This window comes from Ornithodoros turicata, chromosome 5 (genome assembly GCF_037126465.1).
Source record: "Ornithodoros turicata isolate Travis chromosome 5, ASM3712646v1, whole genome shotgun sequence".
Lineage (NCBI taxonomy): Eukaryota > Metazoa > Arthropoda > Arachnida > Ixodida > Argasidae > Ornithodoros > Ornithodoros turicata.
Window position 1 is genome coordinate 7,767,767 of NC_088205.1, and position 19,968 is coordinate 7,787,734.

The following is a 19,968-nucleotide window of genomic DNA, read 5'->3' on the forward strand; positions in this document are numbered from 1 at the left end:
CGCCTTAAAGCATTATGAGGCGACCAGAGGCGGAGGTAGAAGAAGAACAACAACATTCCCGGTGTGCGTAGCAGCGGCGTCAGCCGAGATGCACCATAACCGTAGCAGACGACAGAGCAGTGTCCCTCAAAGTTCCCATTCTGCTTTGCGCGGCGCGCTTGGTGGCGCGAGCATCTTTTTGAAATCGTCTATTGTTCCTCTGCCCTCAAAATCGAGGCATCAGTTAATCGTATCAGCCGTTCGATCATTCTTCTACTTTCTTCTTTCGTCGCTCTACACATCCAAAAGCCTGGTAAAATAAGCGCACTATACTTCCTCTCCCCGCTGGTGGTTATTTGCTCGCCACCCGATTTCTTCTTCACGAATTTCTTCTTTCATTTTCTAAGGTGAGGTTCGTTAAACTGGGCACGAGAAAACAGGTTTGTCGCACATTGAGATCACGCAGACCACGCGGCGACTAAAAAAGAAAAAAAAGAAAGAAAGAAGAGGTCGGATTCACAAAAGGCTCGTACGACAAAACTTATCGTAAGCGCCCTCGTACGATAAACTTAGGACGAAATGCAGAGGTCGGATTCACAAAAGGCTCGTACGACAAAACTTATCGTAAGCGCCCTCGTACGATAAACTTAGGACGAAATGCAGATTCACAAAGCGCGCGCGACGTAAGATTCTCGTCAGCTGCGAGACAATCCCACGAGAGCCCCCGAGCAGTCGTAAGTGGCCATACGAGCAAAGATGGCGGCGTACGTCGCAGCAGTCGAGATTGAGTCGCGGAGAACTTTGCGCCGTGAACGTGTTCTCAGGCCACGGACGACGCTCCAAAGTATCCCGGAGAACCATCTTCTTCGATATTATCGTCTTCCACGATCTTCAATAATGAGCTTGTGCGAGAAGCTTGCCCCGGCCCTCCAACGGCCAACAGCGCGGTGTCGAGCCATCCCTGTGGACGTGCAAGTGCTCGTCGCGCTACGTTTTTATGCAAGTGGAAGTTTTCAGTCTGTTGTGGGAGATGTGGTTGCGATCAGCCAAAGCAGCACCTCACGGATTGTAAACAGCGTGACGACAGCGATCGTGGAAATGGCCACGACGCAAATAAAGTTTCCACGTACACCTGCGGACGTCCAGAAAACCGTCTTAGGTAATATATTTTCCTCTCGTGCTTTTAGTGTTCTGTATGTAAGAAATATCTAATACAGGAATTTGTATTCGCGGGTCCGATGAGAGTGCACTACATAGGATAATGTTTGCAACCTTCGCTATCGAAACTGCTGTTTTAGTGAGCGGCATCACAATTTGCAATTTATTGCTTTCAGCTGTTACTTAAAGTGGCTCTCAGAATGAATGACTAACATGTTTCCCGCAGGCAGTAGTCACGTATTTTCAACAGTGAACGTGTTACCCCACAGTGTTACAGCCTTACTGGCACACACTGACGGAGTCACTGCAGGGATTTTAGCTTGTATGCAATGGACTGTACGCACAGTAAATATATAATCTCTTTTTACAGGATTCCTCGACATTGCAGGTTTCCCAAAGGTACTGGGCTGCATCGATTGCACACATGTTCTTGTGAAACCCCCCAAGCGTGAGATGCGACCTGCATACCGAAACAGAAAGGGGCTGTACTCGATCAATGTACAGGCAGTCTGTAACGCTGACTGCGAAATAACCCAGCTGACAGCCAGATGGCCAGGATGCACTCACGATAGTTTCATCTGGTCACTATGCAACCTTCACGATGAATTTCAGGCTGGCAGAATGCCTGAAGGCTGGCTTCTAGGTGAGAGCAGTGAAAGCACTTTTTTAAAGTAGGCAGCATTTAGGAAGTGTTACATAATCCTGTCTACTTTCTGGTGTTAGGTGATTCCGGCTATCCCACACAGCCCTGGCTTTTGACGCCCTTCCAGACACCATCAGGAGAAGCTGAAGAAAAGTACAACAAGGCTCATAGGAAAACCCGACAAGTGATTGAGCGTGCCTTTGGACTGCTCAAAAGCAGGTTTCGGTGTTTGGACAAGTCTGGGGGATGCCTCCTATACCCAATGACAACGTGCTGCTCCATCATTGTGGCTTGTGGCATCCTCCACAACTACTGCATACGCCATAACATCCTCCTGACTGACCCTGTTGGTATGTTTCGTTGTAGAAGTTCATAAAAAAAGAAGAAACATGACAGGAGGAACGAAATACAATTACACATGACTTTGCAAGATAACTGAATTTGTTACCGATTTGGAAAACAGATCATAAGGATTTTCCAAAAGCCGGGATTCATCATGATAACAAAATATAGCACACTGGCTTTACGCAACAGAATTACAGGTCTCCTCAGACGTTTCGTCCTCCATGCGCAAGGCATAATCAGTAACAAACACAATGAGGAAGGACCTGTTTAAGCAGGTTTGTGTATAGTTTAGGAAGGGGGCTGCGGTTGCCAACCGACGTGCAGATCACGTTCCAGTGGTGTATAAGTCATGAGTCACTAGATTACTTGCACACTGAGAAGTCAATTTGTGTGACTGACGCTTCATTGTCATGTGTTACCTTTCATGCATACTTCAGATTGTTTACTTCAGATTGTCAATTGTTGTGGATGAAATCTGCATCAGATCACATTACTGCCACTTACAGGCTCATGAAATTGACATGATAAACATTACGACCAACTTAAGATTAGTTACCAATTGTTATAATGAAAAACATGATTAGTTTCTGATTTCTCAACAGTAACTAAGTCGTTACTTCGGTGCGAAACAAAAGTAACATGCTGCACAATGTAAAAACCCGAGAATTGGGAACACGAAAGGACAGACACAACACAAAGTCTTTTTCAGACTTAGTGTTGTGTCTGTCCTCCCGTGTTCTCTACTCTCGGGGTTTTATATTATGCATCATCTTCACCAGCTCGCTTTCTTCCTAGCCATTTTTCGTTGTCAAAAGTAACATGTTACCGCGTAAGGAGTTACTAGCGTAGTACTCTGCTGAACAGCATACAATGTCACAATAGGACTACAATCCATATACTATTTGCCCTGTGTATGCCATGTAACAAGAATTGCTGTGAACTACAAAACTTCTGCCCTCTCTCCTTTAGAGTTAGAAGAAGCTGAAAGACCAATCCCAGGAGCACAAGACATGCCAGCTGGAATTTCAGTCAGAGATCACGTTGTTACACAGATATTCACAGAGCACCGACCTATAGCTCAGCCCGAAATTCGCAGGGAGTGAACCTGAATATTCAGGCATAATAAAATTTTCAACCCGCAGCATCTTCTTGAGTTTGAATTTAATGATGGGAGCTGATATGGGAACACAATATGCTTCAAATGTTTTGGAATTTTGACTAGGTCACCAGAAAGTGCTATGGAAAAGTGGAATACAGATTGCTACAGTTCTGAGATTGCTCACTCAGTCTTTTGGAGCAAAGCAACGACACGCAGAATGCACATTCCTAAAGCTGTGTTGTCAATTTATTGCAGTTCAAGCCGTCCTCCAGGAAGTGTCCTAACTTTATACTTGTGTTCTTTGATGGCCAGTAGCCTCCTCTGTATATCTACGAGCGCTTCCAAGTGCTGTTCCATTTTTTTGTGTGTGTTTGCTATTTCACTTGCTTCACTGGTCGCCCTACTCCTTGGTGTTGTACCTGGTAAACGGATCACGTGAGAATTTTAGTGCATAGCAAGATAAAAACACTGCGAAAACGAGAAACACATTTTGCAACTCCTATTCTACAGCACATTAATGCGACTGTTACAGTGTAGTAGCCCTGAGAATATTTGAGAAAGTAGGCAAGCTTCAAGCAATACACCAGTCGTGCACAAGAATATTTACCCCTGCGTGGTGTTGGCACAGCCGGTGCGCTGTCAGCAACCTCCTGTTGCACATTTGCTGCCTCCTGTTGCACATTTGCTGCCTCCTGTGATGAAGCTGGGCTAGGTGTTTGACTTATCCATGTGGAGGATGTCAGCTCTGCGCCTAATGTCAGCCCATGTCAATGCGTTAAGGAATGCTTGACTTCTGCATTTTCACACTGCTGTTTACTGACATGCTATGTTTGCCTTACCTTCACAAGCATCAGGTACTAGGGGTGTAGCACTACTTGAAGGACCGGGATCTGCCAATATACGAATAATGTTATGTATTATATCCTATCATAATGTGACAAAAGTTGCATGAGAACGACAAGGCTGTGTGGGCGCACACTGACCTGAGCACTGGACATTGTATCTGAGTATGACATCCCCTGCAATAAATTAGGTTAAAACGTCTGTTGCTTCACAAATAAGAATAGGTTGGCTGCGGGTTGTGCAGCTTTTGTGTATTCATTTACCTCCTGTTACTCCGATGTCGTAACTGCCGTTAATCCCGACGACGGTGCTCCTGTCGAGTGTGGCCACTACTCTTTCTTCAAGAGGCGTAAGTGGCGGCACTTCTGCGGCACCCCCACCTGTCCTGCCAAGGCACCGCGTGACGTTGGCCCCTGTGTGAGAAAGGTTTGCGTCTCATCGATAAAACAACCTTCCCGCTTCACATGCGTGACAGCCGACCAGTAATTGCATGCGCTATTTACCTTTCTTCTTGTTTAAGCTCTTGTAATCCGTCCATTTCTTCTTAACTTCCGCAGGCGTGCGTTTGATGCCGGACACCGCAAACAGAGTATCAGTAATGCGGGCCCAGGCTTTGGTTTTAGCAAGAGCGCCTTGCGGCCCATCGCCAGTGGCATCTATGGCAGCCTTGTTAGCTTGGTAGCATTCCACGAGCGCTTCAATTTCGCGTTCGGTAAAATTTGGCCGACGTACTCGCTTCGCTGAAGTTTCCAAGGCGTCCGTGGCGGGCATTTTCTACCGAGAAAGTGTGTGTCTGCTGTTCAAGAAAACCACATGGAAACTCACGGCTCTCATTGGTCTGATTGCAACCGCGCGTTGTCGTCTCCATGGTGATAGCATACTCTCGTCTCCATACGCTTTTTGTGGCGCTACGGCGTGCCCTCTCCACTACGACTGCTCTGTGAATCCAGTTTACGCCGACATCGTAAGCGCATCGCAGGCTGCGACATCTTAAGGGCACTTTGTCGTAAGATACGAATTTCTTTGTGAATCCGACCCCTGGTTAGCAGACGCGAGACGGCTGTTGCCAAGGGACACCGATCGCGTCGTCGCCACAGCAACGCCTAACTCACTGTGTTATTCCTAGATGGCGACACCGCTTCCAAACGGTATCGCTTCCGCAAGTTGCAGATCCTATTGGTTTAGGTGGTTGTCACGTGACGGGCGGCATTGCCACGCTCCTGTCGGCAAGTAAAGGAAGTTATGCGCGTTTTGTTTGTATGTTGAGGTGGTTCGCGTTTTTTTGGAAACTGCGCTGGAAATACATGGATTCGCGAGAGAAAGTGATCTGAAGAAGGCTCTCAAAGTGTGAGTACTTTACGAGACTCAGAACTTCGTTTTGGAGGACACTATTTTTGGAATTGTGCGCGCGGATGCGAACGGAAAGAGCTCGCCGGCGAAGTCTGCTGTCAAAGCGATGCCGGACACTCGGGATGAACGGGCCGGGTGCGACACTTAAACGCGGCCGAATAGACGTCCGCGGTGTCACCCGCTACTCCGAGGCAGTTCCAAATTGCGTCTTCTGAGTTCATGTACCGCACGGGGCCCGACAGCTTCGCCGAATCGAGGAACGTTTCTGGTAACTCGACGTGGGCTGGCCGTGAGACCTAAGCCTACCCCACACTGACCGTAGGGAGCAATATTCGCGGGGTGTTTGACACCTCGCTAACAATTCCTTGGGACTGCTTTGACTCCGTACAGCGTCCTTCGGTGTACAACTTCATTTCTGAACTCGTACGGATAACCACGGGTACGGTCCAGGGAGTCGTAATTTGATAGCACGCGCGTGATATAGAAGCACGGGTTCCGCACTCAATGGGATGGGAGTGCTCGGAATAGATCCACGAATGATCCTCAACGGCGCTTATTACAAACTTTTAAGGTCGATCGCTACAGTATTGTACGCATTGCGCATTCAGTGCGGCTTCAGTGCTCGAGTGAGGTAAAATCTCTGCAGTCAGGGAAGGCGCGGCACAAAATTTGCGCCGTTTTCATCCGTCAACAAATTTGTCACGAATTACCGTACGTAAGCGCCATAACTCAAGCGCTGCGTGATTCATTTTAGCAGTCGTGCATAACCTGGGGTGTACCATCAGCTGCTGTGTGACGCTGCGTTAATGTTTTGCGTGTAGGGCAGTAAAATAGCGTGAGCCACGTTAGCCGAATGAGCGGCTGTGGAAGAACGATTGTGACGCGAAGCATTTTTCTTCTCTTCTGCCGGTGTTGCACTTCTGCTCTGCCCTTCTGTTTATATAAAGCATTCCCGTAAACTGCCCCTTTGAGTGCAGTTGTACCTTTTCTTCTTCTTCTCAGTACTAACACCGAAGTCAGTTTCTATATACCACGTCGTGTGCAGAAGAATGTGCGACCAAATTTTGTCGCTTACACGGGAACCGTGTGACGTGCCTGGCTAAGAAACTGTACATTTATATCGCGACGTACTGCACGCAAAAAAACGAAGTGTCCCGAGGTCATTCCATTCTCAGCTAGGGCGATACAGGGAGCGCGACGGTACTTCATAGTCTGAGCTGATAAAATGTGCCTTGTTGATCGCTAAACTGGGAAGTGTTCGTATCAGTGCTCGTGCGTTTCGTAAGCATAAAACTCCGTGCTAACAAGGGCTTACCAGGAATACAGTATTCGGCAGCACTTTAGGTTGTCCAATTACTGAATGTCCTTTCAAGTGAAATCGAACGATTCACGAGTTCGTTTATAAGTAAATGTCACGGACTGTATTAAAGAGCATGTTTTTTTTCCTGGGGAGAATATACTTGCATGCGGGTTTACCTTGTGGCACAGCACACGTCTTTAGGAAGCTACGAAGTAGGTTTTTCATAGTGATCATAAATGCACATTTTTTGCGGGAATTTTCGTACATGCGCCGTAATTCTAAGGATGAAGGCTTTTTTTTTTTTTCTATTCTCGTTTCTGTTCGGTCCGTTATATCGGATAGAATCGACGCGCTTCTATAAGCGGTATAGTTGTGAGAGGCTGCTAGAAGTGTCAGCAAATAATATAATAGAGTTTATCGTAAAAGAAATAAATAAATAAATACTAAATAATATAAAGTACTCGAGGAAGACCACTTTTTAAAAAGTAAAAGTATAATTAAAAGTACGTACACGGCCAGAAGTAAACGCGATAAAATTTTGCTGCATCGTTTACGCTATCATTTAGAAATTGCATTCACTATCGGGTTTTTCTTCGTCCGCTTCGTGACATCTCTAGTGGCCGATATGGCTAAAAAGGGAAACCGTTCAGCTCGGATTGCAGACAGCGAAGATAGGCGCTCCTTGACTCGTGTTACGTTGTTGGGCGTTTATCACTGACGGAGGCGCTACGACTGGACACGCAGTTTCCCGTGCCGTGTCTGCTGGCGCGTGCGAAGGCGCGATGAAGCGGGAATGAAGTGTTTCCGCACGTGCGCCACAAAGGAGTTGCCGACATCCCACGGGGGCATAGGTGAGCAGTGGCACGTGTCCTTCCTTCGTAACACTGTCACGTCATGCGGGGTCGCTCATGGCTTGGTCGATGCGGGCCACACAAAATTATGCATCTCGTTACCCTTACACAGGGAGATTCCCAGCACCCACCGCCACCTCGAAAGATCGTGCAACCCCACCCCCAAATATATGGCCAGAATGGCGAAAAAAATCCCCAAAAGCCATCAGAAGTGGGTGTCGTCACCCCCCCGTGAGGGATACTATAACACCTCCCCGGCATCAAAATCCTGGAAAGATCCAGTGCCCTTACAGGAACCACTTCTCGCAAGGGCTCAGACTGGGGCAATGAAGCCATGGTCTGTGACAAGGTACCACAGTAAACTCTTGCAATTTGCGAATATTTTACGTACCATGGGCATGGAGCAACACACTGAAAATGCGCTGGCTTCCATGCTTGGTAAGAGTCCGTCAGGACCCTCGGGGTATTAATAAACTAAATAAATAAAAAGAGTGACGTCAGGACAGTGCCACAAATGTTTAGCGACCCCCCCCCCCCTCTATCTCTCTCCCTCCCTGTCTTTCTTACCCGTGCACCCTCTACAAAACGGCCTTTATTATTTCAGCTTCAGACACACATGGGCAATGATACGTAAAGATGTTGTAACCTTAACGTATCTGTATTAATGAAACCGCGACTTTTCTCAAGCACCCCCTGTGCTTGCCATTCTGAAAAAAAAAAAAAAATGAAAAAAAACACGCACACACTGAGCGACAGAGTTTGGCTAGCTGTGATCTGTGTTATGCGTTGTTGTGATCTGTGTTGAGTAACATCTCTCCTCCGTGGCCGGAAACACACCGAAAGGAACCGAACTATAGACTTGGACCCACGGTGCGGTGAGGAATTTGCTCGATATCGTTACGGCTCCGAAGCGTAGCGAAGGTCGCAGACGCGGACTCAACCCAGAGGCCGACAAACGTTATTACGGGATGATGGCTGTTTCATCGCCGGGGAGTTTCATCGCCAAGGGGCGATACTCTACCCCATTGGTGGTGGGGATACAGGGAATGAAATAATGAGCCCCCTTCACAATAACGTCCATACATATATATAATCCAAGTCCTGTGGTTGTGCCTCATATGCACCAAATGCTCATAACCTCCAAACGCCCATATGCGCCGAAAAAAGGTTGGTGGTTTTGAGCGTTTGGTGGAAATGAGCAGGAGGGGAGGAGAAGCTGCTCATAAGCACCAAACGTCCAGAACATCCGAATGCTCATATGCACCGAAAGGCGGGAGACCACAAAGGCTGGTTCTTCCTCTCCCGCATTTGGAATAAGGTCATAGGGTGAGAAAGGTGGAATGAATGGCGACTACCAAGGCCGCTTAATGTGTCAGTTTGAAGTTTATGTAACAGCTTGGTCCTGCTTGTATGTAGCCAGAACGAATAGCGCCTTCTCGGTTTCAATTTGAGCTTTATTTTCATAGACATGGAGGCAGCCTAGGACAAAAGACTTGATTCTAGCTCGAAAGGCACTCGGCTCCCGCAGGGCTGTAGTAACAAAGAACGTGGCCTCCTCCGAACATATGTCCGGGCTCAGTTACAATGCGGAAGCTGGAATACGATATTTATGTAGGGTTTATATTATGGATACATAGGCGTACAGTGAACATTTACGCAAAACCCTTCTTTCGAGCCTTGTTCTTCGCAAGTTGGTTAATCAATGCTGAGTCTAGAGATATGATAGTCTTGCTTTCGGTCGACTACAAACTCAGAAGGCCTGACATCTCTAATGGTTGAGCGCAGGATATTCTTGACCGATCAGTTTCATTGTGCTGAAGCTTCTTTCAGCATCAGCGACAGTAACTGGTGTGGTCAGAAAGTAGAAGCCTGACGCAAATGCAAGGATTCTTATTTATCTCCTGGCTTTCTTGTATGTGTACGTTAAAAATTGTTTGGCGTCTCTTTATTTGGCGTCCTCTCTTTTTCTCAATGACACAAAACGATATTCCACTATGAGTTCGTTGGCATCAATGTCTACCATTGTGACATAATATCTTTTGCTGCGTCTCTCCAGTTCATGTTTTCATTCACACTGCTACAAGTTGATAGCGTTTTACAGAAATCCAAACAACTTTTTACCACTCCACCAGTTCGTCGACGAAACAGAAGATATGGCATATGATCAGTGAGAATAAGAAAGAACTGCGATTTGAATTTTCGTTCTGCAGAAAGACGACTCTTACTTTTTTGTCACTTTTAGGAGAAGGTAGCAGACATTGCAGAATTGCTTCCTGATCATGTCGCGTCGTCTGTACTCAAGCAAAATAAAGAGAAGAACAGAAAGAACAGACCCGATTTGTACACTACAAGCGGTGCAGCAAATGAAACCGTTTTTATGTTCCTCATTAAATGGCGTGCAGCATTTATTGTTCATTAATGATGTTAAATTAATGATTAAAGATTAATGTTAATTAAAAAAGCATGTCTTCCAATTTCGAACAAATTAGGAGGGCGAATGATAGCACTTGATTGGCTATGATCCCGTTCATCAGATGTCCAGAACGACGCTCCTGTATTTTTGGGCGCGCGGAACCGCGCGGCACCATTATTTCCGCCAAGCAACCAGGGACCAATTTTTCCGGGACCAACTTTTCCGGACTGGGTTTTCTTTTTCTTTTTTTTCTTTTCGGAACTCCATTTAGCGTGCTCTACACATTCTCGCTCCTATAGTTATTCAATCTTCGGTCTGGAAGATGACTGGCTTGGTCCTTTGGATGATTGGTTTTCAGCTGATTTCTGTTTGCCCACCGTTTCAGGCATTCAAGATCAACGTTACTTCCTCTTATAAGTAGAACTCGGAAATTTACGGGCTAAAACCATAAATATAGACAGGTATTTAGGCCCTAAAAAACACCTAAATACGCAAGAACATGCAAAAACATACGCGTTGTAACACATGCCAAAACTACTTCCAATGTACACTTCACGACGCAGACTACTGTGGAACTGTAGCGAATGCTACAGAACCATTCGATGACGCCAGTGGCTGACTGCGACGCTGTGCCGCGTCAAGCCTCCTTCCTGCGCCGCTAGATCAAGCTCACTGGGTGTTATCGCTCATCCTCTAACATATATTCAGTTTAATTTTATTTCAGTTTATTTCTTAAGTTTATTTTTACTGCTCGTTTTCTTTTATGTTTACTCGTTTCCTTTAGCATATGTAGCTTTAGTCGCTATGGAGTAGACGGCGTTCCATGGTGATTATATCATCCATCGGTCATATTTTCTCTTAGACGTTTTGTCAGCCACACTCTACCTCAGGTAGGCGAATTTAATCCACTGTGGTGATGATGAAAGGTCTCGCCGTTGTCGGCCTCACAGAGGTGGGCAACGTCACGACTGACGGCGTGGGGGAATGTGCATCCTGGGCCGACTTCTAAAGGAACTGTGCCGACATATGTCTGAAAGCGTCTGAGGAAAACCCAGGAAAATCCCCAGACAGCACAGCCGGCACCGGGATTCAAACCCGGGTTCCTCCCAGTCTCGACGTGACACGGCAAGCACGCTAACCACTGAGTCACGCGAGCCGTGGCATTGCTCATGATCACAGTTGTCTCGCGACGTAAGTCCACCAATTAGGAACATGCTGCATGCGCATGACAATAGAAGAGCGACGGCGGACGTGTTTGTCACGTTCAAACACCCGTTGACTCACGATAATCCCATTCAACCCACACATTCAGCCAAATTCAAACTTCATAAACATCCAAACTGGCACATTAAGCGGCCTTGGTTGTCGCCATTCAGTCCACCTTTCTCACCCTATGACCTTGTTCCAAATGCATGAGAGGAAGAACCAGCCTTTATGGTCTCCCGCCTTTCGGTGCATATGAGCATTCGGATGTTCTGGACGTTTGGTGCTTATGATCAGCTTTCCCCCTCCTGCTTATTTCCACCAAACGCACAAAACCACCAACTTTTTTTCGGTGCATATGAGCGTTTGGAGGTTATGAGCTACTATACCGTTGAGGGATGAGGGGAGCTAATCCTCGAGTTACGAAAAATATTTACCTGTCGAGAAGTTGCAATTTACACGATGTAACGCAAATTGTAGACCAAAGACAGCGCAACATTTATGCCTCAAAAAGCATCCAAGCAATGATCCCACTGATCCCACACATGTAACGTGTGCTGTTAATATGCACGAAGAGAACCGCGTGTACACGTACATGTATACAGGCCCTTTGAACGTCAGGTACCACAAACGTAATCCTCGCATTGTCTATAGTGTGGATGAACAACAACAACAACGTTATTGTGAGATGATGAATGGGAAGTTTCATCGGCAGGGGCGATACTCTCATGCGATACTCATTGCTGGTGGGGATGCGGGGGAATGAAATAATGAGCCCCCTTCACAATAAGGATCCAAGTCTTATGGTATCCAGAAAGGTGAAGAGAGCTTTGAGGGCAGAGCGTTGGTGGGCTGGATGTGGCCAGGGACCAAGCAATCTTGTGAGAGGGGGTGGGGCGAGAATCGAGAGTACGGTTCGGGAAGGTTGGTATAGTGTGGGCAGTGGGGAAGAATGTGCTCTAGATCTTCTACAGCACCGCAATGACAGCACTGGGGTGAGTGAACTTGTCTCAAGCGGTAACACCACTGCGCTGTAAAAGCCACATCGAGGCGCATTCGATGAACTAATGCTGCATCTTGACGAGAGGTATGACGAGGCATGCGGAAAGCGATCGCTGGATCAACTCTGCTCAGCATAGCTGGGAATGAAGGAAGTTCTGTATCTACCTTACACTGACGCTCTATGTATACGTATACGCACTATAAGTAAGCACTACCTTGCTTTTCTTCTCTTCGTTTTTTTTTTTTTTTTTTGAGGTAGGGAGGGGTAACGGATGGGTGCGAGCGGTCTACCTGCCTGTAGATGGAGGTGGGAGTGGTATATTTCTAAAACGGAGTGTGGTTATCGATCGTACCGCGAGCAGCCTAGTTTCACGCATCATTTCCGAAGGATTGCGGCGAACTGAAATAACGGAACTCACCGTGAGTTTACCCAGCTGATTCCTTGGTTTGCCGAATCCAGTTCCGTCTTATCGGAACCAGCATCATGAAGTAATGGAGGACGTTATGGGTTAAAATGTATAGTATCGCGGCCTGCTTTTTCTTGTCAGTCGACGCACGACGTGCAAAACAGTACCAGATACCGCCCTGCCGTTACGTCGGCATAATTCCTGATAGAGTGGCCTGACACATGAATGAGGGGATTATCGAATTACCGATCATTGATCGAGCCTAATAGGTATTTTCGCGAGGGCCTCATTCTGCAGACGCCCCCTTTATGTACTTACTCCCGTATTATAGCTGATTGATAGCAGCAGCAGGAGGTCATGCGTGTTCCTGAAACGCGTTCCGGACCCGAACCGGAGCCGCTGTCACAAGCCTTCGTCGCAGTGCTCAGAATCACAGTGCGAAATGTGCTCACTGTCTTCCGCGTCGCACGCTGCGTATCGTTGAATCATTGGTGCACCGCCTTCGACTATAGTACGTCCACTTTGAGCTGTGTCCTATTGTGCAAGATTGCAAAGGTAAGGTAAGCTCACCGAACTGCCTCACGTGCGCTGACGTGGAGAACACTGAACACACATTAACTGCTCCAGATACAGTGTCCAACGTAATGACCCTAGAGCCTGGACCACCGTCCTCTATAGAAGCTCCTCGGAGAATGGCCGAGGGATCTTAGACATGGTGCGACAGCTAACTTATTCGATGTACTAATTTTTATTTTCGAGTGTTTTGGAGTAGCCGGCTCCTGTGTGTTTTGTATAGGAGCCACCGTCTCCATATTTTTCTTTTCTAACTTTAACTAACTGTGCGAAATGACTATGGCTTGCTGAACTGCCGAATTGTTCAGCTTGCGGAACCGTTTTCTTTTTCTATTTCTATTCTATTCTACGGAGCACGTACTTGGTGCTGGTCATCTGCCGACGCTTCGACTCCAGTTGGCGAACACTGAAGAACGCATTGCTAAACTTCACAACCGACCTTTTAGTGTTGAGAAGGTACTGGGGAGCTGGTCAAAGCAGCTACCAAAGACCTGCGCTGTGTGCCCTGGCGATCTACATAACCAAGCAGCACAATGTACTGAAAGTCGAGTGCAGTAGGGGTGGCCGGTATGTGTTTTATCAATGTTCTTTATTTTCACAAGTCTGTTCGAGGCCTTCCACCTACCCGTCCACCCCTATTGCACTCTACTTTCAGTACATTGTGCTGCTTGAGTACGTGCTGAAGTAATCTTTTAAATCATTCATATTTAATAAGTATCAACGTAACACATCTGTCACATCCCTTTTACGCCTTGGCTGATATCGAACCACTACCTGCTCGGCACTCACGCGACAGGCTTAAACTTCTTTATCTCATGGTCAATGGAAAACTTCGTATCGACATCAACAAATATATCTCGCGTAACGAAAATAGGCCAGTGCGATCCCGGCATAACAACACGTTTGTTGCCCCTTTTTCTCGAATAAATGCATTCAGGTTTTCTTTTTTTTTTTTTTTTTCGCGCACAATAACAGACTGGAATGCACTAGCGTACGAGATAACAAATGCTTCAACATTACATGCGATCTCATCAGGCATAGTCCCACAGTAGCTGTAAAGCCCCCCCAAGCAGCAAAATGTACTGAAAGCAGTGTTGTGCCCGCTACCCGAAAAAGGTAGCGCAATACTGATACGCGCTACCTGAGCAAAAAGTAACGAAATCCCGAGATCGTTACACGTACCTAAAAGAATACCGCTACCGTTACCCGTAAAAAGTAACGCGATACTTCATGCGCTACTTTTTAGGAAAGAAACAAACAGTGTCGTTGATGACGTACTTCAAACGTCTTAAAATAATGAAATAAAACTATCTCAAAATAATAAATCGACGTCCAATGGAGGTTACACGTAGGTTGCCTGAAGGCTAAAATTTTGAAAACCGTTTTTTTACAGATTTACTAAAGCCTACTCGGTATCCTGCATATCTTTTTCTCTTCCTCTAAAGCAAATAAAGCACAAAGCAAGTCTACCAATAAAAGGCTCAACAGCTTTGTCACAAAAAGAACTCGGATTGCCCGGAACGAGGTTTTAGTAAACATACCATGGTGTGCTTTTTCAAATTGTACGTCGACTTCCTTGACGCACAGATAAAGCTTTCCCACCGAGGCGCAACACCACGCTACTGTTTTGTACTGTAGCAGGCCATGGTCCCTCCATTGCAGCGGACAAGAAATTGCAACTGTCAAGCACCTGAGCGTACGTGGCGCAATGTCATGTGGAATGTCATGACTCATAGCTAGCGAGCACGGCTCCAGAATGGAGTGACGTCAGTTTGCAGACAACTCCCACAATGCACCAAATCTTCAAGAAGGTTCATCCCAAATAGGGAACACGTGGAGGGCACATCCTCTTTGTAAGATAACGGCCTCTGTGCCCTCCTTTCGGCTATTTGCCCGATTTCCCAGAATGAGTTGTGATATCGGGCAGCTTGATCGAAGGCAGGCAGCGTGGAGATTTGATGATAGGTCGAAGTCGAGTTGTCGCGAACCCCAGCTCGGAAAGTAGCGGTAGCGCTCAAAGATTGCGCTACCGCAAATTTGTAGCGGAAGTACTTCTTTCGTTACCAGTTTTAAAAAGTAGCGCGATCTCTACTCCGCTACCGAAAAAAGTAACGGATACAGTAGCGCCGCTACTAGTAACGGCGCTACGTACAACACTGACTGAAAGTCGAGTGCAATAGGGGTGGACGGGTAGGTGGAAGGCCTTGGACAGACTCATGAAGCTAAAGTACATTGATAAGACACATACCGTCCACCCCTATTGCACTCGACTTTCAGTACATTGTGCTGCTTGGGCTCTTTATATGTTCTGGTGCTTGCTTTAGGTTTTCATTACTCTCTATTCGATGTATTATTGTGTTTGAATCTTTTTGTTGTTGTTGCTTGCTCTTTATTTATACATCCAAAATATTGTAGCCTGTTCCTTCTACGGTCACCAAAAGTCGGTTTGCAGTATATGATAAATAAAATCAATAAATTCAGTGCATTCCCACATCGAGCGTCATGGAACAGCTGGTCGCACCAATGCGACCAATACGTTTCCTTATTTTTCTTTCTGCTTCTACTTCTATTCTATTCTATTCTAGGACTCGCTGAATGCTGTGTGTGTGTGTGTGCACCCAGCGATTCCGCCATTTTACACTCACTCGGTTGAAACTTTTGAACTACATGTTGAACTTCATCACTTTAACTCGTCCATCTGTTTGTATTTTCTATGTGTAAGCGTCCGGGGGTGTAGCAAGTTTGACTTAGTCGTGACTCACAATCACCCCTTTTCTTTTCCTTTACCACATCACCATCGCCACTGTTAATTAAATTAATTAAAATTAAGTAAAATTTAATTTTGTAGTCAGCTGCGCTCAGGGTCGTGATGTCACTGTTGGTAACTTCCGGTTTTTGTTCTCAGTGCAAAGCGATTGTTGAGGTGAAGAGAAAATTCATTCCCTCTCCTTTACTCCATCCCCTATAACTATCATGCTTTAAAATGCTTAATGCGCTCGTTACATTTCAAAGTTCAACGTGAGTAGCGTTTATTCTGCAAGAGCCGAGCTCCCGAAAGAAAGATACATACTCGCATTACCCTAACTCGGAAAAGCCGACCCACAAATACTGGTATCTGTTTCTTTTGCGTCGCGACTCTCTAATGTGGCTTCCGTCTGTCCTTCTTTGTTTTCGAAGAAGACTGCAAAGTTCGCAAAAATGTAAAAAAAAAAAAAAGCGTGTTATTCAAGTTCGCCACGAAAGCAATCTCTCCGCTTGCAACTTAACGTGTCACGTGATATGCAAGTGTAACGGCAGCGCGTGTAGTGCGCGCTACGCAGATTGAATGAATGCGGGACGGTACCAGTAGTTGTAGTAACAACTGCGAATCTGAAGAACGGTGTCCAATGCTCGATAATAGTCCTCTCCCTGTTTGTAAACAAATGACGTCATAGTGTTCGACAGCGCCACCAGTTTGGTAGAGTTGAACTATGCTCGAAGCTATGGGGCGAACAAGGTCGCACCCGAAAGCCACGGTCTTGAGGGAATTACGATGGTTCCTGAAAGGGATGCGAACTTCGGTCCTACTTTTCTTTCAATAAATCTCTACCTGAGAAACGTCATCATGACGTTGGTAGACAAACTGAAACCGAAACCAATCGGAGGGGGAGGGCTGGGTTCCACGAATGGCCACTTGTTCGCTGCCTCCTATATTGAAAGAAAAGTATAGGACCGAAGGTCGTGTCCCTGTCAGAGACCATCGTAATCCCCTCAAGATCGTGGCTTTCGGGCGCGATCTTGTTCGCCCCTAACTTCGAGCGTAGTTCAACTCTACCAAATTGGTGGCGCTGTCGAACACTATGACGTCATTTGTTTACAAACAGGGAGAGGTCTATAGGAGGCAGCGAACAAGTACCCATTCGTGGAGCCTAGAGTCACTAAATAGGGAGCAGAGTAGCGACTCTGAGCCACGCCGGCGCCATCTTGGGTCCGGCGCGAATGCGTTGCCTAGCAATGGGACGCCAATCTCCCCCTTCTCCGCCGGAGAACAGCGCGCAATCGAGCCAGCTTGCAACGTAGGAAACCGGTTTTGGATGGAGGGGACTCAACATGGACGGTGCGTTCTTGGAAGGAGAAACCACGTGACACGATCGGCCCAATCGCAGACACCGCAGTGCTGCTCCAGCGCGGAAAAGGCATGCGATATTCTGCACCTCTGTTTAGTGACTCTAGTGGAGCCCAGCCCTCCCCTTCAGATTTGTTTCGGTTTCAGTTTGCCTACCAACGTCATGATGACGTTTCTCGGGTAGAGGTTTATTGGATACCTATACAGGGTGTGTGCAGATAGACCTAACTGTCATTTGCACGCGTAACTCGTTGTCTACCTACCTGAGGAACTTCCGGTGGCGCACGACAGCGTATTTATGCGTGTGAAAACTACAAAAAAAATATCCTGGAAGCCTTACTCAGCGTAAAAAATCAAAATATAATAAACCGAGCGCGAAAACGTCGGCTTCCATGCATTAGAATAGGGCAACGTTTCGGTCTCAACTGAGTTGTGTGCAGGTACCGCTAGGGCACTACTGATAAGCATCCATGTGAGACATCGTCTCGGTTTCTGCACAAATAGCTCCCCTAGCGGTACCTGAATATAACTCTCCCGGGACCGCCATGTTGCCCTATTCTAATGCATGGAAGCCGACGTTTTCGCGCTTCGTTTATTTTTATTTTTTACGCTGAGTATGGCTTCCATGACTTTTTTTTTTCTTTTTTTGTAGCTGTCGCACGCATAAATACGCCACCGGAAGATCCTCAGGTAGGTAGACAACGAGTTACGTGTGCAAATGCCATTTAGGATTATCTGCGCACACCCTGTATAGTTGTCGGTTAGAGCGCCTTGCGTGATCCGTCTCTTTAGCGTAGACGGTACTTCTGCCGAGCTGCTACTGAGCGCAGGCGATAGAATTCCCGGCATCGATTATGTCTCTTATCTTAATAAACACCTGCTTAAATTACCTGCTTAAGTACGCTTGCGGTAAGTATGCTGTTCTCTATGCATGGTGTGTTTTGAATACAGCCACGTTTGAGTCAAAAAGAATTTTACGGGAGTCTGCGAGTAGTCACAAGCCACCGCGGTGTACAAAACAGAGGTTGTGTTAGCTGTGTATGTAGCGCGTTTCGCAGCGTTAATAATTTGCGATTCCGATGAAGACGCATGTATGTATCATGTTCATGGTGCACTTTAGCGGTAAAGGCTCCGTAGCTCTCGTGGGACCGAGCTATATTCGCCCTAGCGTACGAGCCTTACGTGTTAGCGCCGCGAAGCAACAGTGGCTATGAGCGGTACAAGCTTTTTAACGCTCAGGGCAGGTACAGGATGACATTAGAATAAATATGGAATCGATGTACAATGGCCGCAAATGTGACCATTTTCACCCAAAATAAAGAACGCTGCAATGAATTGGGGTCAGAAAGTCGCTTCGACTTCGTGAATCCCCGCTAGGTTACAAATTTTAACGCCCGTGCTATATTGTCAATGTAATATTTGCCACCCCACCCCATGTGATACATACTTCGCGAAAAAATTGCGATCTTGAAATTAGGGAAAACTAGAGGTCCTCACTTAAATTAGTACGTTTACAGTATCAGGTGAACGTCTGTTTGTTGTGTAATTCCAAATTACTCTAGATTGGGAAAGCATCAGCTGCTGGTACGGCTAAGCTAATGATATCTTCAGGCCGAGGCATCTGTGCACGCACACAACAACAGCGTGACGTGCTATACACTGTAGTTCCATCTCCGTCGCACGGCCTTCAACGGCCACCTGGATGCTCTCTCTCAGTCTTCGTCATTCATCTTCTGCGTGGAGTAGCAACGAAGAACTGACCGTGTAAGTTCCCTGCGATGCAGTCTTTCGTATCGGTATATTGAGTGATACGCGAATATAGCACGTATTGTAGATGCACTTATTCAGAGAGAGGGATGCTTGACCTTTTGGCTACGACTTCTGTGAGCTATAGGACACACCTGTGGTTGTCAAGCATTGTTTCGCAACGGTGTGACATGTAGCACATTATGGTGGAGTCGCGATCTTGCAGCTGCTTGCAGGCGAAACAATGCTCATTCTAAACGAAGGCAATCTTATGCAGCGGTGTTCGTATAGTCTATTTTGAGGGTTACGTAAAAAGTCTGGTATTTGAAAGACTACCAAAGAAGGGTTGTTGTTGTTTTTAAGTGTTGAGAGAGGTCAGCAAATATTTGGTTCGCTACTCTTCAAAAAAAAAGAAAGAAAAGAAAAGGTTCACCCGGACAAAAAAAAAAAAAAATCACAGTCACACACATAAATAAGGAAGGTTTGTTGTAGGAAACATCATAAAGTTGAATTATTGGACTTTTGACACAGTCACAGTAAAAAAATTAAGAAATTCTGGCAGGATTAACGCGAATCATTCGCGCTATTTCGCCAACAACGATAGCTTTTGGGTCCAGGCCTACCTAAGACCACTGTCCCTTGCTATGACATTAAAACGTCAACGTGAGACACGGGCGGTAGATGGCAAACCAAATCGCTTTAAATCTGGGATTACGAAATCCGTCATGAATGCGAGCAAGTCTGCTCTCTGGGTGAACTTCAACCGGGAAAACTCTGGAGTGACTTCTAAGTGTAAATAATGACCACGATTATGGCGACAGCAAAGTTACTCCTGAGGCGCTTGATATAAGGTACTGGAACAAACTAGCACTTGGGTTTTCTCCTTCTTTCTATTTCTTTATTTCTTTTTATAGACCACTTTACTGTTTACAAACAAGAGGCTCTATCTGC

At 46.3% G+C, this 19,968-nt stretch overlaps 3 protein-coding genes and 1 long non-coding RNA gene across 5 annotated transcripts in view; 2 read left to right on the forward strand and 2 right to left on the reverse strand.

Annotated features, from left to right (window-relative positions):
• LOC135393918 (uncharacterized) overlaps positions 1–19,968 on the reverse strand; it is a 102,986-nt gene that overhangs the window by 62,315 nt on the left and 20,703 nt on the right. The gene's annotated exons all lie outside the window — the stretch shown is intronic.
• Positions 594–3,269, forward strand: LOC135393915 (putative nuclease HARBI1). Its single transcript, XM_064624264.1, has 4 exons — positions 594–1,138; positions 1,508–1,780; positions 1,861–2,130; positions 3,095–3,269. The coding sequence occupies exons 1-4, from the start codon at positions 736–738 to the stop codon at positions 3,226–3,228; spliced, it is 1,080 nt and encodes a 359-aa protein (XP_064480334.1). The 5' UTR covers positions 594–735; the 3' UTR covers positions 3,229–3,269.
• Positions 3,410–4,885, reverse strand: LOC135393916 (nuclear apoptosis-inducing factor 1-like). Its single transcript, XM_064624265.1, has 6 exons — positions 4,571–4,885; positions 4,331–4,480; positions 4,208–4,243; positions 4,064–4,114; positions 3,832–3,975; positions 3,410–3,643 (listed from the first exon to the last, which is right to left on the reverse strand). Exons 1-6 carry the CDS (start codon positions 4,836–4,838, stop codon positions 3,471–3,473), a joined length of 822 nt encoding a protein of 273 aa, XP_064480335.1. The 5' UTR covers positions 4,839–4,885; the 3' UTR covers positions 3,410–3,470.
• LOC135393911 (putative fatty acyl-CoA reductase CG5065) overlaps positions 5,283–19,968 on the forward strand; it is a 52,718-nt gene continuing 38,032 nt past the window's right edge. The window contains exon 1 of one of the 2 annotated variants that reach the window (XM_064624257.1): positions 5,283–5,414. The gene's annotated coding sequence lies outside the window, so the exon portion shown is untranslated. Of the gene's footprint in view, positions 5,415–18,975; positions 19,036–19,968 lie in introns of those variants that run through there. The other variant, XM_064624258.1, reaches the window with a different exon arrangement.